Source organism: Loxodonta africana, chromosome 7 (assembly GCF_030014295.1).
Source record: "Loxodonta africana isolate mLoxAfr1 chromosome 7, mLoxAfr1.hap2, whole genome shotgun sequence".
Classification (NCBI taxonomy): domain Eukaryota; kingdom Metazoa; phylum Chordata; class Mammalia; order Proboscidea; family Elephantidae; genus Loxodonta; species Loxodonta africana.
In genome coordinates this window covers 4,300,561-4,323,819 of record NC_087348.1, presented here as the reverse complement: position 1 = coordinate 4,323,819, position 23,259 = coordinate 4,300,561, and the positions used below count along the sequence as shown (strand labels likewise).

General features: G+C 56.0%; 1 protein-coding gene across 2 annotated transcripts in view; it reads right to left on the bottom strand.

Annotated features, from left to right (window-relative positions):
• SHANK2 (SH3 and multiple ankyrin repeat domains 2) overlaps positions 1-23,259 on the bottom strand; it is a 571,155-nt gene that overhangs the window by 324,298 nt on the left and 223,598 nt on the right. The window contains exons 1-3 of one of the 2 annotated variants that reach the window (XM_003422618.4): positions 21,188-21,224; positions 17,190-17,508; positions 758-927 (exon numbers count right to left, since the gene is read on the bottom strand). In XM_003422618.4, the coding sequence (XP_003422666.2) occupies positions 758-927; positions 17,190-17,508; positions 21,188-21,224 (526 nt within the window). Of the gene's footprint in view, positions 1-757; positions 928-17,189; positions 17,509-21,187; positions 21,225-23,259 lie in introns of those variants that run through there. The other variant, XM_064287611.1, reaches the window with a different exon arrangement.

Sequence of the window (23,259 nt, the reverse complement as noted above, 5' to 3'; positions counted from 1 at the left end):
GGGGGCTCAGTTAATTACCTGCTCAGTGTTAAACAGCTAGTCAGCAGTGAAGGCCTGGCATACCTTCCACCTGTGCCATACACCTTCTGTAAGCCTTCCTCCAATGGCAGCCCTGGACACAGGTGGACACTCATGGTGTGCCCTTTCTTGCTCTGCCTGGTGAGCTTTAGCCACCCAGCCTGGTCCCCTGTGGCCCACATTTGCCTCTTCTCTAACCTCCATCCCAGGCCTTCCGAGCCATAGGTCTCAGCTCTTGCCCCTGCCAACCTCCCTCCATCCTACACACGCCATCACTGCATTCATCTCTTGGAAGCATCTCACAGACCGGGGACCCAGTGGAAATTTTTGTGTTGAAGTGTGCAGGCCTCTAGGCTGTGGCTCCCGCTGGGCCATCCACCTGGAAGCCCCTCTCCTGCTCTGACCAAGACGCATCCAAATCTGGCCAGTCCTGGGTCCTGCCCCCAGGCCATGTCTTCATGAGGCTCTCAGGGAGTCTCCAGTACCCCCATGGTGGAATCCTGTCACCGATGTGTGTGCGTCATCTGCCCCAGTAGGCTCTGTGGCTGAGGTGCTGCGGCTGTTTCCACGAGAGTGAGTGATGGGGACTGACCAGCCTCAGCCTGCTCCCCATTCCTATACCCCACAGGGACCCTGCAGAGGCAATGCCTCACCTCTGATACCCACAGGCCCCCCTAAAGCTGGGGGGGTCCCAGTCTGATCCTGCCCCAGAAGCTGGAGGACAAGAGTGGGCACTGACCTTTGACCCTGTCGCCACGGTGCAGGGGGATCTCGCCGTCAACCTGGGGTTGGTATGGCTTGACAACGACGAAGAGCCGCCCGGGCACGGCACTGTACAGCTTCCGCTTGGGCCCCGGCTGCTCGAAGGTGGACAGCAGGTCCTTGCTGGCACCAGGAGGGAAAGTGGGCCTGGATTGGAGAAGGCAGCAGAGGGAGAGAGAGCAGGTCACATCTCAGCACAGAGCAGCCCACACCGCAGCCAAAGAGTCACAGCAAATGTGGGGCTGGGAGCGGCTTCCCCCTGCAGCTCGTGGTTCTGGACAGGCCGAGACATGAGCAGGGCGGGGTGGTGTCTACGGTTGAAAAACCTTGGGTCTCCATGATTCACCAATTTAACCTGGAGCACCGGCACCCTGGGTGAGGAGACACCAGGGCACAACAACTAACCTAAAGGTGGTTCAAACCCACTTAGCCGCACTGCAGAAGAAAACCCTGGTGATCTGCTTCTGTAAAGATTATAGCCAAGAAAACACCAGCGAGCAGTTGTACTCATTAAGACATGGGTTTGCCATGAATTGGAATCGAGTCCACAGCAATGGGTTTGATTTTTTGGTACATGTAAATATGACCCTGTTTGGAAATACCAAAAAAAAAAAAAAAAAAAACACGTCACCTTCGAGTCGATTCTAACTCACAGCAACCCCGCAGGACAGAGTAGAACTGTCCCGTAGGGTTTCCAAGGATTGGCTGGTGAACCTGAACTGCTGATCTTTTGGTTAGTAGCCGACCTCTTAACCACCGCACCACCAGGGCTCCCTGTTTGGAAATAGGGGGTTTCTTTTGTGATGTTAATGACACCATACGTGTGCAGGGTGGGTTCTAAACCCAATTACTTCTGAGTTATTAAAACACCGGCATAGGCATGGAGACACAACACACACAGGGAAGAGAAGACAGACTATGCAGACAGACACACCTGCAAACGAGGAACGCCAAGGGTTGCCCTCGGTCAGAAGCGGTAACCACACCCCCGTACTGACCCACGCCCGGTGGCCGCGGGAGACGTGTCCACGGAAGGCAGTTTTATCCATTCCTGCTTTCCTGATTTCACAAGGGCAGATGCTCCCCGACCAGATTCCACACTTGACAGCAGAAGACACCCTAACTGAGCCCGACAGCGAGAGACACCCGAGGTGTTTAACACTGATACTGTATCGTTTTGATGGGTGATGAGGGTTGACTACTTTGAAGAAGGGAAAATAGAATACGTTATGGATTGAGTTGTGTCCCCCGCAAGATATGTGTTGAAATTCCAACTCCTGAACAGGTAAATGTTGTTGGGTGGCGAAAACGCTTTGCAATTTTCTACTAATCTAGGAGACTAAGGTGCGCCTGACCCACACCATGGTGTTTTCAACCACCTCATCTGCACGCGAAAGCTGGGCAGTGAATAAGGAAGACTGAAGAATCGATGCCTTTGAACTGTGGTGTTGGCGAAGAATGCCGAATACGCCATGGACTGCCAAAAGAACAAACAAATCTGTCTTGAAAGAAGTACAGCCAGAATGCTCCTTAGAAGCGAGAATGGTAAGACTTCATCTCACATACTTTGGACATGTTATCTGGAGGGACCAGTCCCTGGAGAAGAACATCATGCTTGGTAAATTAGAGGGTCAGAGAAATAGGGGAATACCCTCAACGAGATGGACTGCCACAGTGGCTGCAACAACGGGCTCACGTATAATAACGATCGTGAGGACGGTGCAGGACCAGGCAGTCTTTCATTCTGTTGTACATAGGGTTGTAATGAGTCGGAACCAACTTAATGGCACCTAATAACAACAAAATACTAGAAGCTGAAAGGAGGCCTGATGTTGCAGTGGTTAAGCACCTGGCTGCTAACCGAAAGCTCAGCGGTTTGAACCCTCCAGCTGCTCCAGGGAAGAAAGATGTGGCCGTCTGCTTCCACAAAGATTATAGCCTTGGAAACCCTACGGGGCAGTTCTACACTGTCCCGTAGGATTGCTGTGGTTAGAATTGACTTGACAGTGAGTTTACAGGCACTAGAAGCTGAAACAGACAAAGAGGGCCCTCCCACTGGAGCCACGCCCTGAATTTAGGCTTGTAGCCTCCAGAACGGCAAGAACATAAATTTCTGTCCTTTACAGCCACAGACCCGCGGGATTTTTTGTTACAGCAGCACTAGGTGACTCGGACAGGTACGCTCATCTGTTTTCTTTTCAGCGATAACCAGGAGGTGTCACGACGAGTTCTCTTTCCATGATGGGGTCCGTAGAACAAACGCACGTGCACGTACGCAGGAGGAATCTGGGCAGGGATTTGAGGAGGATACTGCTGGCGGCTTCCGAGAGCGCTCAGGCCATGGGGACTCAATCGCGATGTTAACGACACATAGTAGGAGGTTCCAGAACCAGAGCCGCATCTGATTCCTGGGAGAGGATAGACTTAGGCCACACATTCACGGCCACAGGCCTGGGCCTGACCACGGTTCTCTCTCCTCCCACTGCAAGCAGGCAGACAGCCTCGAGCTTTCTGTGGGGACATGAGTCCTTCCTTACATTTAGATCGGGCCAAAGTGGAAAAGGCTTGTGTGGAAAATTCTAGACGCTGGGTGTGATCACTCACTTTCTGGTATTTACTACAACCTTTAAAAAAAAAAAAAATTTTTTTTTTTTTTTAAAGCATTGAAAAGCAAAGATGTCACTTTGAGAACTAAGGTGTGCCTGACCCAAGTCACAGTGTCTGTAACCGCTGCCTGTGCATGCGAAAGCTGGACGATGAATGAAGAAGACCAAAGAAGAATTGACGCCTTGAGTTACGGTGCTGGCAAACAGTACTGACTATACCGTGGACTGCCGGGACGGACAAAGCTGTCCAGGAAGAAGTACAGCAAGAATGGGCAGTGCCCAGCCCCTGTCTCACCTCCTCACTTAACCTCTGCCTTTCCAGCCAGCTACAGGTCAGCCATGCCCAGACAGGAAGAGCCACCTTGGAACTTACCCCGAGGACTTGGATGTCCACTCCCAAGAGATGCCATCTGTCCCCATCACCCAGGAGATCAGCAAGAGGAAAGTCGTTCGGCTACTTCTTACCCAAAGGTTAACCCATCAGCTGCCGTCGAGTTGACTCTGACTTACGGCAACCCCATGTGTGCCCGAGTACAACCATAGGGGTTTCCGGGGCTGAGTTTTCAGAAGTAGATCACCAGGCTTTTCTTCTAGGCACCTCTGGGTGGACTTGAACTTCCAACCTTTTGGTTAGCGGCTGATCGCGGTAACTGGTTGCACCACCCAGGGTCTGCTGTCCAAAGGTAGTGGTTGTCGTTAGCTGCCATCAAGTCAGTTCTGACTCATGGCAACCCCATGTACAATAGAACAAAACACTGCCCAGTCCTGCACCATGCTCACAATCGTTGCTATGTTTGAGCCAATTGTTGCAGCCACTGTGTCCATCCATCTCACTGAGGGTCTTCCTCTCTTTCACTGATCCTCTACTTTAATTGGCATGATGTCCTTCTCCAAGGACTGGTCCCTCCTGATAACATGAGACATGAAGTTTTCCCATCCTGGCTTCTAAAGAGCATTCTGGCTGTACCTCTTTTAAGACAGATTTGTTTGTTTTTCTGGCAGTCCATGGCATATTCAATATTCTTTGCCAACACCACAATTCAAAGGCATCAGTTCTTCTTCGGTCTCCCTTATTCATTGCCCAGCTTTTGCATACATATGAGGCAATTAAAAACACCATGGCTTGGGTCACGTGCACCTTAGTCCTCAAAGTGACATCTTTCCTTATTAACACTTTAAAGAGGTCTTTTTGCAGCCAATCTGTTTAACGCAACACGTCCTTTGATCTCTTGACTTCCAAAGGTTACAGCTCAGAAAGTTGGGGACTGGCAGAGAGGAAGGATGATTAGAGCCACCTGCCTGGGAGACAGGAGACAGGGGGAAAAGCAAGAGTACTCCTCCAAAAGTCCCACCTGAGGGGGCTTCCCTGCAGCCTGCTGTGTGGGCTGTGCTCTGGGACTCCCACGCATTAGTTCACTCACTCCGCCCCAGCACATCCTGACTCAGGGCTGGCCCGGCACCAAGAGCTGAGACACCTGAGCAGGGAGATAAGAGCCCTCCCGCCAGGTGCTGAGCATCACAGGGCTTGTCTTCTCTGGCTCCCCAGCAGGGGAGGAAGGTGGGTCCAGTGAACCAAGAGGACCCAATCCCTCTGCAATCAGGAAGGCATCCTCTGAGGACACATGACCCTTGCAACTGGATCCAAGGGGCTTGGAAGAGGTTTGGGAGTCAGGAGAGGACAGTGGACTCCAGGAAGATAAAGCACCCCGGAATTCCTCCCCTCCCCAGACTCCATAATCCAGAGTGCTTGAACCTCCCCTGAGCACCCGGCAACATCCATCTTCAGTGATGGAGGCAGCAAATTTGAGGGGGCAGTGAGGTCGGTGGCGGACGACATGGGATCTGTAGGCAGTCAGAAAGAGTTCCACTCCCAGGTTGACCTTCCCCGAGCTATGTGACCTTAAAAGAGTCACTTCCCCTCTCTGGATCTTAATGGCCTCATTTGTAAAATTGTAGGGGCCACGCACTGTATGGGGATGTCAGGAGAGTAGACGAGGGAACAGAGTTGAAGAGCCCAGCTCCCAGTCACTCTGTAACTGCGGTTTTTAGGCTTATATCATCTGTCCAGGCTGGACTGGGAGTGTCGGAACATGGGGCTTTGTCTAAATTATCTTGACACCCTCCACTCAGCTGGGGCTGCAGCAGTGGAAGCTTGGAAATGCCTGATGCAATAAACTCTATCAAGAGGCTGCACGTCCGACCTTCCATCTACTTATCTACCCGTGCACCCACTCATCTTCCATCCAGCCACCCATCCACCCATCCACATATCCACCCACCCACCCACACGTGCACCCACCCACACACGCACCCACCCACTGACCCACCCACCCATCCAACTGTCTGTCCGTCCACCCACTTACCTCCTCACCCATCCATCCATCCATCCATCCATCCATCCATCCATCCATCCATCCATCCATCCATCCATCCATCCATCCATCCATCCATCCATCCAATCACCAATCAATCCATTCACTCATCTATCCGTCCATCATCCATCCACCCACCCATCCATGTTGTCACTTATCCCAGCACCATCTATTCACTCATCCACCCAAATTCTGGAAGGACCCTGCGAGAAGCCCAGCCGACCATTTCCTATCAGATTTTGGACAAGTCAGTTAAACTCATGAAGTCTCAGCTTCCCCTCTCTTAAGTAGGAATGATCATGACTGACTGTGAGAATGAGTCCATATGAACCCACTCTGCACCGGTGTTATACAAACGTTGTCGCCATCACCACTTCCCCCATGTGTGTGACCCAGCTGGTTCAAGCTGGAGCTTGGGTGTGTGTGTGGTGGACATGGGCAGAGAACTTAGAGTGACCAGAGCTCCAAGCTGGGTAGCCACTCCAAGGGCCTTGATAGCTTTTGTCTCCAAGAACAGGAAGGGGTTCACTGAGCTATTCAGATGGGAGTGCATACCTAGTGCTAGGTCCCCACAGTAAACATCAGGGAGAACATGGTGAGGGCCCACATACACATTCAAGCATGCTCTTACTCACTGAGCCTCACCAAGCCCCACGGAGTTGGCAGGGTAGGGACCTCTGTCCCCATTTTCCAGGCAGGAAAAGGGAGGTTCCATGAACAGTGACTTCTGTGCAGAGACACAGAGCTGGCCTTCCCATCCTGGCTCCCTGACACCCGGCTCAGGGCTCCCTCCAGGCTCCCTGCTCCACATGGGATAAACCAGGTGACCAGACCTCACCTGCATGTGAAGGTGTGTTACCCTGGGATGCCCCCTGTGTCTCACTCTTCCAGTGCAGCCCCAAGCAGCAGCAGAAGGGAGTAGTTGCTGCTCTCGGGAGAGGAGGCATGGGGGAGCCAGGCTGTACATCCTGCCTGTACAGCGAGGGTGGGTCTGAAGCTCCCTACCCCAAGCTGTCAACATTTTCCTTATGTTCTGACCAAGAAATCCAGATGGAATTCCAAACACTTGTTTGTGAATGAGGGCTAAGTGCCTGAATTCTCGATATTAGAAAACTGGCAACTTGCTGGGGGGTGCATGCCAATGAGTCAATGAAGTCCTTTCTCAGCTATACTGGGTAGGTGGGTGCCTGCCTAGTCACTGAGCTCTCCTCTCCACTCATTCATTCATTCACTCACTCATCCATCGCTTACGCACTTGTTCATTCATTTGTCACATATTCATTCATTCATTCGTCACATATTCATTCATTCATTCGTCAGTCTGCTGCACATTTGTCCGTTCATTCATGTGACAAGCTAGGTGGTGGCTCAGCCGTGAGTGCGCCCCTGCACTGGTCTGTCGACACCGTGAGGATCCGATAGACAGGCTCTGGTCAAGAGCTCGACTGGCAAGGAGAGTACAACGATAAGCCGCATGTCTGCACAGCCGATGGGCTGGCAGAGAACACATGGAGTGGGGACCCTGAGTCTGATGAGGAGAACCCCCCAAAGCCCTTCCTGCTGGGGGGCTGAAGAGGCCAAGAAGAGGGACAGAATGCACGGGAAAGGCTCTGCAGGATGGTTAGGGCAAGACACAGAGTGTCCCAGACAGGATGGGCGCTGAGTCACGCTGGCTATGGTGTCCAGGCTGGGACAGGGGATGGAGGCTGGAGGTAGGAGCCCCGTGGGGAGGGCCCAGGGGCTGATTCAGGGGAGATAGAGGGGCAGGGCTGATAAGTACAGCAAAGGGGAGACTAGAGAGGCGTCAACAGGCAGAGTCACCTGGACCCGGGGACACCTGAGGAATAAAGGGTATTCCAGGTCCAGACACACACAAGGTGGGGGTGGAGGAGGCTGAGTCTGGGTGTGATGGTGTCCCCTGAAAATTCAGACTCTGAGACCAGCACTGACTTTAGAGGGTGGCGACAGAGGCCCCTGCTCGAGCTGCTTGCTTGGGACTAGACAAACAAGGGTGGTGTGTCCAAGGCCAACACCAAGACCAAACCAGCTGCCCCCAAGTGGACTCTGACTCCTGGTGACTTGTGGTGCAATGGATGGCTTTTATGTGGCCTTACTCACCATGGTCTTATAACTCCACCCAAGTGATGGGGTGGGGGGGGAACTGTACAAAGAGGTAACCGTGGGCCATCGAGGGCCAATAATGTAAATGAAGCTCATGGCACCCGTGTGGGGGTGAGACCATGCAAATAAGGTGCATGGAGCCTAATGAAGGGATTGGTCTGTTTTGCCATCCTGCTAGGCTTCAAAGGAGCCATCACAGAGGTGGGAGGAGAGGGTCTCACCACCACCAAGAAAGAAGAGCCAAGAGTAGAACGTGTCCTTTGGACCTGGGATCCCTGTGCTGAGAAGTTCCAGGAGGTCAAGAGAGAGAGAGCTACAACACTGAAGATGGCGAGACGTGGTGGCAGAGAGACAGCAGTGTGAGACAGCAGGAACCAAGAGGCCGGAAGGGCACAGTGCACTGGGCTTCCCGGCCCATGGAGTGAGAAAGCTGAGTGCCTTCAGGCAGGACACTTGCTGGTGGAGTAGGATGCCTCTGGACACTTGCTGGAGCTAGGTTTGCAGACCCACAGAGCTGGAGCTGAGCACCCTCAGACTGAGGCTTACTGGCAGAGTGGGGTGCCTCTGGGCACTGATCAGCACAACTAAAAGAGCTTTGTAACACTTGCCCAAGCAGGGCACAGGCCAGGCCAAGGGGCCAAGGGCCAGAGAGGCCTGCCTGTGGGCACAGCTGGGAAGTCTGTCCTGATGCAAGAACTGTACCCTGAGCAATCCTGAACCTGAACTGTAACCTGTTATTTCCCTAATAACTGTGAGTATGGCCTGTGAGTTCTGTGTGGCCATTGCAATGTTTTATCGAACCCAGCGGAGAAGTAGAGAGTGCTATGGGAGGGACGGCTGGTGTCCGAATCGGTAAAGGTGGCGGAGAGAGGAGGTATGTCTGACCTCCACCTCACAGGGATCAGCCTTGGCCTGCCGATCGTGATTCTCCTTCCCCCTCATGAAGTTAGAGGAGGTCAGATGCCACTCCTTCCCCCATGCCATTCTTACATGACCCCACGGGTGCCAGAGTAGAACTGTGTCCCTTGGGGCTTTCAATAGCTGAGTTTCCAGAAGACTGCCAGGCCTTTCTTCCAAGGTGCCTCTGGGTGGACTCGAATCCCAAACCTTTTGGTTAGTAGTTGAGTGCAGTAACTGTTTGTGCCACCCAAGGGCACATCCAGCGCAAGGGCCCGAAACCCTGACCACCTGGTCGGCCTGGCTAAACGTTACCCACTGAGCTGACAGCTGAGACCCACACACACAGCTCAGAGCCTCCGCCACCCCTGAACTACGTACACGCCTCTCTCTTTGCAGCCACCTCAGGCTGCAAGGAAGAAATGTCAAGTCCACAGCCGGGCCCACAAGCCCGTTGCACTGGGGCAGTTTGGTCCTGCCTCCGTTGTCCTGGTACTGACATCCCATATCCCACACCTGCCCCGTGAGGTCGAGCTGTTGCTCCCGGGACGTGTGGTCATTCAGAACATCCCTCCCGCCAGCCACAGTGATGGCTTCAGGGACTGCTGGGACACTATCCAGGGCCACCTGCCTGCAGCCTGGGGCTTTGGAGGGACTCTGGAGGACAGAGTTGGACCCGTCTTGCCCATATGAGGGACCAGCCCAGCCAGGCCAAGAGGTGGCATGAGAAATGCCGTCCCTGCACACGAGCGCTGCACACAGCTGGTGGCCCAGCACCCCCCTCCAGGACCCAGCAGGGAGGCCAGTGGGGGCTGGGCAGGACAGTGGGGCCTCCACCCACCTCCCATCCAGTCTGCCTCACGTGTTGTGGCCACACCTACATGCCCATCGCATTCCTGGCTGAGGTTTCTGGACACTCCCGTTGACTGGAGTTGGGTTTCTGCCCTTTTGCAAACCAAAGGCAACCATGGAACAGGGCGGGGGGAGGGGGGGTGCCAAGAGCCCCCATTCTGAACCTGCCTGCTCCTCACGCCCCCACCCTCTGCTCCTCGGGACTCGGCAGCCGCGTGGACCCCTGCCCTCCCTGTCTCTCTCACCTCGTGCTCCCTTTCTCTTTGGAACATCACCTTTTCCCCAACTCCTGGGACTGTCACATGCTTCCCTCAACCCACTTCCTCTAGCACAACCCTGGGACTGACACACCCTGCCTCATTTCAGGGGGGCACACATGGGTCCCCCCCGACTAGCAAGTCACACACTTGTTCAGCCATCTGTCACAGAACAGCAGCTACTGACCATCTGCAGTGTGGGGGGGGGGGGACAGTGACAGGTCAGGGTGGCACCAGGATGGACATGCTTCTCAGGGAAGCCCCTTTGCCAGGTCCCCTCCCCACCAGGCAGCCAACACAAGCCTGGAGCCTGACTCCTCCTCAGTCCCTTGCTCTGGTGACACGCCTTTCACACCCTGGGTACAGGTGGCAGGAGGGCGGCCAGGGGACCCTCACAGGGAGACAAGGGGTCGTCCCAGGTGACCTCCTGCCTCCATGCCCAGCCCAGTGCCTGTCACATGGTTTCCAAGCTCTGCAGCTGAGCCCTTCCCCTCCCCCTGCTCCTTTTCTGTGTCAGGACAGCACACAGGAGGGGCGGCTGCCACCGCTCACCTTCTTTGAGAGCAGAGCACTTATCTGATTGAATGAGAGCTGAGGAAACCAGGTCCCTGCTCCTCCGGGGCAGCCGAGCTTTGGTGTCCTGGTCCCCATGTCCCCAGGCAGGTAGGAAACAGGGCAGATGGGGGTGGACACAGATCAGAAGCCAGGGGGTGCCTGGAGCTAGAGCTACCTTCACACCTACAGGACTGACCAGATGGGGCTTCATTCCCAGGAGCAGGTGTGCAGGGCAAACCTGGATGCCCGCTGCAGATCCCAGCATCCAGAACCTTCCAGACCCCTGGTTCCACCTGCCCCAGCGGTGGCTGGGCTGTAATTTCTGAGGCACTTGGCTACATCTGAAAGCCTCTCTCCTCTCCCTGCGGCCTTCCTCTTGACTGTGGCTCTTATCTTAGGGCTGATGGTCCTTCCCTGCGTGGTCTACAGAGCCCAGCCTCTCATCAGGCAGAAGCATCAGTGATGCTAACGACGGGAAGCTGGCCCTGCTCACCCCAACAGCGCACCTTCCTGGGCTGGCCCAGGCTTCTGCATTGGGCTGCTGGCCCCTCTTCCCACTTCATCCCCCTTGAATCCCAAACAGCATCCCTGGGGGGTGGAAACAGTGAACACACTCAGCTGCTAATCAAAAGGTTGAAGGTTTGAGTCCTCCCAGAGATGCCTCAGAAGAAACGCCTGGCGATCTACTTCCAAAAAATCACCCACTGAAAATCTCGTGGCGCACAGCTCTGCTGCGACACACACACAGGGTCGCCGTGAGTCCTAAATGTCCGCTCCACCACAGTTCCCAGGCCCAGTCCAGGGAAACAAAAGCCACATGGTGACAGGCTTCCCTGAGCCCCAGCAGGGCTCTGCCAGAGCGGGGTGCACTTCCCAGCTCAGTCGCCACCTGTGTGGGAAGCTGGGCTTCCCTGATGTCCTCGTCCCAGGGCATGAACGCGACTCAGAGCGGCAAAGACGTCCCAGCTCTAAACAGCTGGTGAGCACAGATGAGCACTTAATCCCCGGCCTGTTGAACTAAACTCACTCTGCTGAGCTAAACCCACCCAAGAAACTTGTATTTGAGGGGGAACAGGACACTCTCCACCGGGGATTAGGCCAGGCGGCCCTCAGATCTGTGTTCCCAGGTGCCCAAACTTTGCAAAACCACGTAGAGAGCTGTTTTGACCTGGGCAAGACCCAATCGGACACATCTGGGTAGCTAGAAGGGGCCCTGGCAGACCCCCAGTTACCCCCCTCCATGCCCCCGGGGCAGGTGACGGTGTGGGTGGTGGGGGCACAAGCCCTGTCTTAGGCACCTTCTTGGAACATGGCCCGGCCATGCCGGTGGGCGCCACCAGAGGGCGCTGCTGCAGACCAGGTGTGTGGCACCCCCCACCTGAAAGGGCAAAGCTGGAGCTGCAGGTGCACTGGCTCCCGGGCCAGGGCCTCCAGGACAGGGGTGAAGGAGAAGAAGACCAAAACAAAACAAACACCAGAGCAAGGGGGCTGAGGAGCGGGGAGTGGGGAACACTGCAACAGGAGATGGCAGGAGGTGTCCATGGACCACAGAGAGGTGACCACAGCAGCCACAGACAGGTTCTGGGCTCCCCTGGGTGGCTGGGCGTGAGGGGCGGCAAGGGATGTCGTGTGCCCATGAACTCAAAGGGGAGCCCTCACCCCGGCTGGCTCTGATGTCCACCCAGCCTCACCCCGAGCATCCCTGCAGCCCTCTCCCGTCAGAATGTTGCTGGACGGCTGGCTCCCAGGAGGGCCCCGAGCACTGTCTTACCCCAGGGTGTCAGCCCCATTCTGCCTGGCTTTAGGGTCAGCTGGCAAACTAAGGCCGGCTCCATGGGGGAGGGGAGCAGCCAGCAGGAAGGCCGGTGGAAGGTCTTGGCTCACCTCCATCCAGTCTGACCCTGAGTATTTGGTCAGAGGCTGGTTCTAGCCACACCCACGTGTTCACAGCACTCCTGGCCAAGGTTGCTGGACCCTTGTGTGGACAAGACGCATGACGCCTGGGCGACAGGGGCTATGGCCGAGAGGGGGCTGCTGAGGTCCTGCCCAGTGAGAGAGAGGAGGGGGCCACCTGGGGGGTTTGGAGCAGAGGGCTCAGGGCAAATATCCTCCGCAGGACCCTAAATCTCCCTCTGACTTGGACCATGGGGCACAGGTGGCCCTCCCTCACCTGGGTGACGGCCTCCCACCATCCAGTGCCTGCCTACCCCCACCCTGTAGCCAGAGCGAGGTTTCTGGCTGCCGTTGATGAGGATGAAGATGATGCTGACACGGCGCTTCCTACGAGCCAGACACGGATTTAAGTCCGTCATGGAAGCTCAGGTGAACTCAGTCCTCATAAACCGGTGAGAGGGGCATTTCTCCTTAGCCCCGTTCTACATATGAGAAAATCGAGGCACAGGAGAGTCCAGTGAATTGACTAAAGCCACACAGTGGAAAGAAAGCAGTGGGTCAGAACGATGGGCTGATGGGGCGGCTACCCCCAAGACAGGGCCCACAGAAGTCAGGGGTGGGGGCACAGGGCTTCCTTCTCTGTGACGGGGAGAAGGGGCATGACGACACCCACTTCCAGGTTCTGAGGAGCGGCTTAAGGCCCACCCCAAGGCTGAGGTCTGTGTTCTCCACACCAGCACCCTGTGAGTGCCTGGAAGGAAGGGGCTAGATCTTCGGGGGGAAGTGTAGGTTCGTGGGGTAGGGACCGGGCTCTGAGCTGAGATAGCACGAGGCCCAGGCTACCTCCATGAACCCCCAAAAGCCCTTGGGGCTGGGCTGGGGATCCTCTGGGTGGGTGATATGGATAGAACTGTATCCCCCAGAAAGACATGCTGAAGTCCTAACCCCGGCACCTGTGAACGTAACCTAGTTGGGAACTGTCTTTGGCAATATGATCAGGTACAACGAGGTCATGCTGGAGTCGGGTGGGTCCCCATCCCACCTGGGTGGTGTCCTCATAAAAGGGGTTGAGACGCAGAGACAGACATTCAGAGGGAAGACGCCATGTGAAGATGCGCAGACACAGAAGGAACGACCGGGGCCACCAGCAGCTGAAGACGAAAGGGGAGATCCCCCCCAGAGCCCTCAGCAAGAGCGTGGCCCTGCTGACACTTTGATTTTAGATGCCTCGCCCCCAGAGCTGACAGTAACTGTCTGTCTGTAGTGCTTTGTCCCGGCAGCCCCAGGGAAACACACAGCAGCTGTGTGGCAATTTCCAGGCCCACATCTGGCGTGGACACCCAGGGCCTCGCCCCACGCCAGGACGCATGCAGTCAGCTTCAGCGTTCCCCCTGGTGGCTGTGCACCCCCAGGTACCTGCCAGTCCCAGTGCCATCGGCGGCACCTCCTCCCAGTCCTGGCTGGACTCACCTGGCGCCCCAGAGCCAGCCGGGCCCCCAGGGCGCACTCAGATGGCCAGTGGCTGGTGAGTACTTGGTGATGCACAGAGCTGCTCCTCCTGGGACCAGCCCCAGCGTGTGCACCAGGCAGAACACCATGCAGGGACACCCATCGTCCCTACCTCCACCTAAAGGGACGCCCCAGCTAGGTGCCTGGAAGCCGACTTCCAATTCTCTGTCCCCCCAGTGTGCCAGGTGGCTTGAGGCTTGTGTTGAGGGGGGTTGCCAGTGCTGCCCACAGAGCCCTGGTAGGACAGGGGCTTGGGGAGGGCCCATCAGCTTCTCAGTCCCCATGCTGGCGCCTCTCCAGTGTAGTTGCCATCATCAACCAGAAGATGGAGGCCGAGCAGGTGGACAGTAGACTGGGTGGTGGGGTGGGGTGGGGGTGGATTGAGGAGGGAGGGAAGGAGACAAAGAGGGAGCAAGAAGGCGGACAGGCAGGGTAGGGCAGAGTTGGTGGGTCAGTTCACTTCCCTGACTTGGGCAGGTGGCAGGCCCATGGTCAGGGGGACCAACCACCCTAGTTCCAGCATGAATGTCCTGTGTCCAGGTGTCCCTCAGTCCCGGCCAGACCCCTGGGCACAGGCCCGGCTAAGCGTCAGGCTCAGGTGGATGCAGATTTGAGTCAGTGGGGTTGAGTAGGCTACCAGCCAGGCGCTGTGTGCTGAGCACAGCCAGACATGGGCTCATTTCACTTTCAGGACACCCTGAGGAAGTCAGCGCTTTAGGGTCCCCGTTTTATAGATGCCAGAGAGGCCCAGAGTGGTGAAGTGACTTGTCCACAATAACACAGCACTCAACGGAAGAGCCCAGAAGCTAGTACCCAGGAAGTCCAGCCAGTGAGCACTGAAGCTGTGATTACCTCACACACATGCACGCAAGCATACATAAGCACGCACACGTGCACACACACAAATACAGACACAGAAATCTACATGCAAGTGCACACACAATGCACACACAAAAGTTGCACACACAAAGTGTGCACACACATAAACGCAAACACGCTAATGTACACACACACACGCCCGCACACGAGCTTGCAGACAGGTATGCACACTCACACGCAAACACACACACGGAGGAAACTGGGAACTGTCAGGAAGGGTCCCTGCGATGGGCCCCAGCAGCTTTTTTCTCCTCACAGGCAACACTGTGCTGAATCAGGGGCCGTGAGGAAGGGTCTCTGGCTGTGAAGGGTGCCGGTTGCTTTTTTCTCTGTACAAGCAATATTGTGCTGGAAGCTTCCGCAGCTCCCTGGCCACATTGCCTTCAGTATCTTATTAGATTTCATACTGGGGAAGGGGACACACTCTTTTTAAAATTATAGCCATAATTCTAGCTAACGGTGTGAAGTGGAATTTGCTGCCGCTGGGGAATCCTTTAATTTAGCTTGAAACTGTTCTTAGCACCTGGGACTATTCCCTCAGGGCTCCTCCAAGTGAGAATCTAGACCAGAGCCGGGAACTGGATCTCACCGTTCCACCCTTCGAAAATGAACTGGCTCGGGGGGGTGTGAGCTTGGGGTCATCCTGCTCTGAGAGTACCAGGCCCGCTGAGGGGCCAGGAGGCTTGGGTGCCCACGGTACCTTTCCCCATGTCTCTGTAGCTGCAGCTCCAAGAGCTTGCCTGCAGGTGAAGGCTGGAGCTGCCAGCTCCCTTCCAGGACCCTGTGAAGCACTGGCACCCACCTAGGGCTCCTCCTACACTCACCAAGCTTGCAGAAGGGGCCATGGTCCCTCTCCCCATGCCCATCTTAGCTGGAGGCACGAAGGTGGCCCCCAGACACACCAGTCAGTCTGGGCCAAGCCAAGTCCTTCAGGGGCCAGGAGAACATGAGGGAGGCAAGCGACAGAGGTTGGGGGGGCAGATAAACCACGAGCCACATTCAGATGTCCCCCAAGCCACAGAGCCAGCCAGGAAAACAGGCCCACAGTATCTACCCGGCCACCAGCTGTGGCAAGGACAGTTCAGGTGGCCAGAGGTGACAACTCCAGAACCAGGGGCCCAGGAGTCCTGCCCTGCCCCGCACTGGCTATGTGACCAGGCTGTTACTGACCCCTGTGTGCCACAGTCCCCTCATCTGTAAAATGGACAACAGTAGTACAGCCTCCCAGAGGCACCGGGCAGAGAAGCGAGTGAGAGCTTGAAGGTGGGAGCAGTCACAGCAATCGATCGCGACGTCCAGCACCAAACGCAGCCCCGAGGCCCGACAATGAGCTGGCCTGAGATGGCTCTTTCTTGCCCAAGGAACTCAGGGAGGCAGAGTGTGGAGAGGGGACCCAGACTGGCGTCAGATGCCCTGAGGGGTCCGGCTCCCCTCAGTTTGCCCTGTGCTGCCACATCTGCTCCTCTGAAAAACGGCTCTCGCCGTGGGGCAGATTCAGAGACTGGCTGACGTTGGGATACAAAGTCCCCACTCTTCAGTGTGAGCTGACATTGTTTCAGCTGCCGCTACTGCTATACCAGGGCTGCTGCAGGCCTGAGCGCATGACTCCGCCTCACTGAGCCTCAGTTTCTCCTCTGTGCCAGGGTCTCATTGGCACCAGGACCCACTGCCATCAAGTCCATTCCGACTCATAGCAACCCTATAGGACAGAGTAGAACTGCCCCATGGAGTTTCCAAGGAGCGGCTGGTGGATTTGAACGGCCAACATTTCGTTAGCAGCCGAGCTCTTAACCACTGCATCATCAGGACTCCACTGGCACCAGAGTGGGCATGAATTTCTGATGTGGCAGCTTTGAAAACGTGCCATCGGGGAGCACCCAACACAGAGTAGCTTTGCCAACGCGCCATTGGGGAGCTCCGCCTTGGCGCCCCACGCTCATCCATGCTGAGGACCAGGAGGCAGGTGCAGAAGGAAAGCAGGCACACACCCAGCAGTGCTCCGCACCTCCCCGCAGGCTCTGCCCGGCCTCCCCACTGACCCAGCTCTGTCCTGAGCAGTCACCACGACCTCGGGGCCAAGGACCATGACCTCAGAGGCGGATCACGTGGGCAGTGGGCAGACACTCACTTAAAGTTTTCTCAACAACTGGGCTTGGAAGAAAACAGGCTTTCTGCATAACCTCTGAGCAAGTCCCAAGTTCAAGAAACTAGGACCAAAGTGCATGGGGGTTTTCCTCTCTTGGGTACTAGTGACAACCCCACCACCCTGCCAGTTACAGCCGCAGCCTGGCCACTGCCAGGTCCCGGCGCTGCCACCCCGCTGGCTCCCAGGCTGGTCACCCCCCAGGCCCCCAGGCTGGCCACTCTGCCAGGCCCCAGCCCTGGCCACCCCACTAGGCCCCAGTTCCGGCCACGTCGCTGGTCCCCAGCCCTGGCCACCGCTAGCCCAGCCCCGACTGGCTCCTTACCCAATGTGCCAGAGCTGCTGCGGCCTTTTGCCATCCTCGCCGGTGCCGCCCAGCCTGTTGAGCGAGGGAGACCGGCTGCGGGGCCCAGGGGTGTAGCTGCCGAGGGTCTTCACGGTGCCATCAGGGGTGCTTGGTAACTGCTGCAGCAGCTGGGGTGAGAGGCTGCGGTGGGAGGTGGCCGCGGAACAGACAGACCAGTCGGGGGCGCCCACGTTGAGGTTGTTGTCGCTGTTGGAGCGCAGCAGCACCCGGGGCGCGGCCAGCGTGTTGGGGGGCCGCCGCCTGCGGTTGGAATACGCCGGGGCCTCTCGGAAGGGCACTGGGGGTGGAGAGAGCAGGGAGAGGTGTGGTGAGGTCAGGCCTGCCTGGGGGACGCCCAGACGTGTGGTGGGTGCTGTCAGGGCCGGCAGGGCACTGCTCTGCATCCGGGACACGGGCAGGCATGGGTCTGTTTCACCCATACCCCCCAACCCCCCGCAAACACTGCCAAGGAGAAGCCGGCTGTGAGTTCTGTGCAGAGGCCTGGTGGGACCCCACAAAACGCAGAACTCACTGCACACAGAAGCAGGGAGACGGGTGGGGGCTGAGAATGTCTCCACTTAGTGGAAACCCGAGTTCTCGCCTGAGATGGAAAGGACCCTGTTTGAGCTTCCATCTGGGCCAGCATCTGTGCCCTCTGCAGCCCAGGGAGACGGCGGCCGCCCCCAGCCGTGTTATTATGGGCTACCCATCTCACAGAGTGGGGGACGGTGGGCTAAAGCTGCTGCAAAGCTCCTCCTGGGGGGACCTGAACTCGGCCTCCAAGCCTACGGGTCTCAGTCTGTTACTGTTATTTGCTGTTGAACTGTTTCCCGACTCGTGGTAACCAAACGTGTTGCAGAGGAGAACCACTCCATAGGGTTTCCTTGGCTGTAATCTTTATAGTGGAGCTGCTGGGTGGGTTTGAACCACCAATCTTTGGGTTTCTCAGCCGACTACCAACTGCTGGTGCCACATAGGCTCCTCCTGAATCCGTCTACCTCACTCAAAGTGCGCTCCTTGTGCCAACTGGTTAAATCGAGCTCATCACACGGGGCAGCAGGGGAGAGCTGGCCATCTGGCCTCCCATGAAGTTCTAGGCTAGAGGCAAGGCCTGGGTCTCCTGAGCTCAGCGCGCCCGGGGCCTTGGAACGAGGACAACTGCTGAAAGGAGACTCTTGGGGACTGTGGTATCGACACTGCCACTGCCCCAGGTGGTTCTGAGGGCTGTCCCCAAAACTGGGGGTGTCCTTCCCCAGACGGGGCATCGAAGGAAAAGAAGCCCCTCGGGCTGCTGAGGAAACAGGTGCCAACGACCTTTTACCGCAAAGATGCTGAGCAGCCTTCTAGATCTTTCATGTCTTAGGCATCTCTGTCATTTGCCATGGCATTAACGTCCCTTGGGTTGAAGCCCACCTGGCCCTAGATTTTGAATGGCCCGAAGCCAGACTGCTGTTGGCCAAGCTGGTGGCTACAAACAACAGAAGCCACACTTCCCAAAGAAGGGATTCTTCATGTCTCAGAGTGGGAGAACATCAAAGTGGCTTTAACACAGAGAGAGGACGTTCCATAGTCCCTGGCTGCCAAAGGCCAGACCGGCTTGGTGAAGGACGTCACGGGGGCCAAGAGTGACTGCATCCCTTTACCAAGACTGAGAGCACTGGCCAGACATCAGTCCATGCTTCACTGCTCAGTCCCATGCTGGACAGTGGAGCTCAGGGGGACAGAGGTGGCCCTGGTGGAGCTCAGGGGGACAGAGGCGGCATGAGCAGAGCTCTGACCCAGCACACTCCCTGCGTCCTTGCCACCCTCCACGCAGGGCCAGCCTGGGACCCCAGACTTGGGACCCCAGAGAAGGGCCCAGCCACAGGGCAGCTGCCCAGCCCTGGCACGCGGCTCTTGAGGAAGCACAGCTGGACTCTGACTACGGGTAAGGACAACTGGTAGGGTTCGGGCAGGACACCACCAGGGAGTTAACATTTTTCCGGGGTAGGCAGCAGCTCCTCTCATTCCAGGTCAGCTGCGTCAGCGAGCTCTGAGCTCCGGTTGTTGGGGGAAGACGCACCCTTAAGCAGCAAAGCCCTTTCCACTGGGACTTCCATCCAGCTCCGAATTTCTCAGAGAGAAATGAATTCACACACCGCACCAGCCCGGCTAAGAGAGAGAACAGGCGGTTGCATCTGTAGCAGACACCTCTCTCCAGATCACAGGAGCTGCCCTCCAGGAAGCCTGGCCCTCGGACTCTGTAGAGAGGCCACGGGGGACTCAGGGAAAAAGGGCTCATCATTTAGGCTTGGAAAACAGCAACTGGTAGCGACGGCTTTTGGAAGAGCAGAGAACTGCCTGACCAAGATGGGGGTGGGATGACCTTGGGAAGGGCTGTCGTGCCACAGTCCTGGAGAGTGATAATCATCTTGCATTCACAGAGATTACTGGCTGGAGGACGGCATCACAGCCGGGAGCCAAGCCCTTCGGCAGACACCTTTGGTCAAAGCAGCCCCGGAGCACCTGGGCTCCCCGGAGCCCCTCCCTTCCCTGACAGGGGCCCCCTGCTCCCCCCGACAGCAGCACGGGGAGGAAACGCCAGCTCCAACACAGGGAACCTCCCAACACAAGGAACCGCTGGCATTCTACCGAAGACTCACACCCAGGCTCCCAGTTCCCCCAACAACAGGCAAATTCTATTATCAGTGTCCTAATGGAGAGTGCTGGAAATTGGGGAACTTCTGTCAATTCCTGAGAGAAACTCCTGAGGGAAGACAAGTCCATGAAAGAACAGAGGGTGCAGAAGCAACCTAACACCATAACCCCCGGCTCACCCTAGCCATGGAACATAAAAATCAAAGTTCCGGAAGGTGAATTCCTGTGAATGAGACATAAAAATAAGCACAGACAAAGACTTCAATGTACATTTCTGAAAAAAACAGGCTGAACAGGGCTTCCTAGGACTGGGGGCTTAATTAGTGGGCATGTGGGGAGGGCTCCCTGGGGGCTCCGGGACGGAACAGCTAGGGGACTTCCCAATGCCATTTCCCTGAGGGCCAGGTGACTTTCTCAAACGGAATCACAGGGGTGACACTGGAGTGAACACCTTAATGAAAATTACCTCGCCTAATTACTAAGATTCCCATTAAATTAGCTTCCTGTGCAGTCTCACGGACAGTGGGCTGTGGCTGGGAAGTAGCTTCCCGACGCCTTTAAGATGACACCTTCATCAGCCTTCTGGTCTCACAAACTGAAGCTTTCTGTCTGACAAGCCATCCAATCGGGACCATCCATGACAATGTTGATTTGGTAAAAAGGGTTAAAAATAACTCTTTTCCTGTCTAAAAATGATTAATAATCCGCCCAACTGTTTCCTTCTCGCAGGCAATCTGCAAACTCCAAGTGGGTGGATATTTTCTCAGCGGTCTTCCGTGCGTTATTTATACATTTTCTTTTCCACAATACAAAAAAAAATCACACAAGGTAAGGCAAAAAGCAGATGCACTTTTAAAGCCTGTCACCCTCGGGCTCCCATCCACCTCATTAAATGCCAACTCCGGGAGAGTGGAGAGGAGCCGGGACGTGGACGCACCCACCGCCTCCATGCGGCCAGCAAGGTGTCCCAACCCTCCTCATCAAGAGCTCAGCAGCCCCCTGGGTAAGGGACAGACCACACTTGAAACTTCCTCTCTTTTTCCTAAGACTTAGTTCCCAGCGTGCCGTCTGCACGGTTCCCATGGAGCTGCACTCGGAATGCCACTCTGTGGAACGGGCTGGAGACTTAAATAAAACGGCCCCTGTGAAGGGCAGCCTGGATACTCCAGACCCACTAGACCCAGACCGTAGCCACACCAGGAGTCATTAGTATCCGGACATGCTGTGGAAGGGCAGCCGGCAGTTTTAGGAGGTGCTGGGCGCCCCCTCCGCCTGGAGAAGCGGTAAGAAGCTGCTGTTCCCATGCAACCCGCTCCAGCACCCGACAGCCTTCTCCTTACCTTCCTTCTTGGTGAAGGCATTTAACAAAGACTTCATTTTCCCTCTACTTGGGCAGCGGTCCGCTCATTATATAACCTTCTGGGATGGGAGGAAGGCAAGGAGCGTGGCCCCACTCCTGGGCACCAGAGTGGCGTGGACCCCGGCAGCGGCGGCGGCAGCGGGCGACTGGGCGCTGTGCAGCCTCGGGGATAGCTGGGCACGCCAGGCCCGGCGTGCGGGTGACAAAGCCCACCCCATATTCTGTCTGTCAGCTGGGAGCCAACTGTGCGTAGAAAGGAGCTGCAAGCAAGCCCTGCTGGCTCCAGCGGCGCTCGTCATGTGAGCCTTTGTGATCCGTGCATTTCGGAGGAGGCTCCGTGGACGGCGAGGATGGAGCAGGCGTCCTGCAGCCACCGGGTGGCCAGCGAGCAAACTCTTGAAGTCATTTGCGCGCTCGAGCCCCAACAACGAGCCGACAAAACTCGGATTGCGCAGGGGGCATCGCTGCGAACCGCGCCTCTGGCTAAATATAACGCACGTGTGCTTCAGCGCTGAGTTGTATTTTATTTCCAGCAGCAGTCGAGGGTTCCTGCATGCTGTTTGTCAGCCAGCAGAGACAGCGAGGAAGTCAAAAGGGAAAAAGCACCCAGGCACCAGATAAGCCTCACACCAGAGCCACGCTCGCCGGGCAGACAGTGCCAGCATTCTGAAATTTCTGAACGTGACCCATATTTCCGTTCAAAAGGATCAGAACACAAGTAGCAATTACTTCTCCGGCTCACCCGGTCGTGGTAATTACACCGGAGAAAACAGGATTTGCTCCCCGCCCCCCTCCTTTTTAAAGGGATAGAACTAAGGAAACGATTCAACTGCGATCCAGCCTTGCTCGGATTCCACGCCGGTGATCAAATCGAGTGTCTCCACGGCTGCTGTGTTCGTTTCTTTAGCATTCCCACCCCGACAGAAGTCTGGAGAAACAAGGGAAGGCTACGGCGGGGGAACACTACGTTGAGAAAGTTGTATTTGTGAAGCAAGCACAAAGAAGCGTATGCACACCGGTATTCTTTGCAGCGGGTGGGTCTCCTACACCAGGTCTTCCCGAAACAGAAATGGAGCAGCCCAGGGAGCCAGGTTCTGTCTCTGATGCTTCTGCCCCTGGGGGCTGTAATTAACTGTGCTTTTTTTTTTTTGGTTGCTAAGAGAACTGCTTCCGAAATGTAAAAAAAAAAAAGATGAGACGAGACAAGGAAAAAGCAACGGGAACATTTAAATTGAATTCCATATGGTCGGCACACTATGTGTCAACAAAAATGGCGGAGTAAGCAGGAGAAGGCTGGCTTCCACGAGGAGCTCAGCATGGCTGGATGCCTGGCCAAACAGTCTCTCGGTTTAGTGAGAATAAAGAGGACGAGTGATCATCGAGTGTGCGCCCTGTCTCGGCTGAGGGTTTAAGCATAATCTCTTGTTGAACCCGCCCAGTGCCCCTTCACGACCAGCCCCAAGTGAGGACAGAGGAGGAAAGTAGCTCCCCAAAATCACACAACTAACAGCTGGGTTTAAACTCTGTTCTGTGTGGCTTTATCCCTGCACCAAAAAACAAACAAAAATAACCCAAACCCGTTGTCACTGCATGGATTCTGACTCATGGTGACCCCACGTGCGACAAGGTAGAACTGCTCCATAGGGTTTTCTTGGCTATCATCTTTATGGGAAGGTTTGAAGGGGACACAAACAGTTTGCACTCGACCACTAACCTAAAGGCTGGTGGTTCAAACCTACCCAGGGGTAGCACGGAAGAAAGGCCTGTCCATCTGCTTTTGGAAAGCTCAGAAAACCTATGGGGCAGAGTTCTACTCTGTACCACACGGGGTTGTCATGAGTTGGAATCAACTTGAAGGCAACCACCAATTTTTACAGAAGCCGGTTTCCAGGCTCTTCTTCAGCAGCACTGCTGGGTGGATCGAAGCCGCCAACCTTTAGGTTAGTAGTCAAGCACAAACTGTGGGCACCATCCTGGACCATGCTGGCACCATCCGGGACCATGCCGGCACCACCCGGGGCCATGCCGGCACCACCTGGGGCCATGCTACAT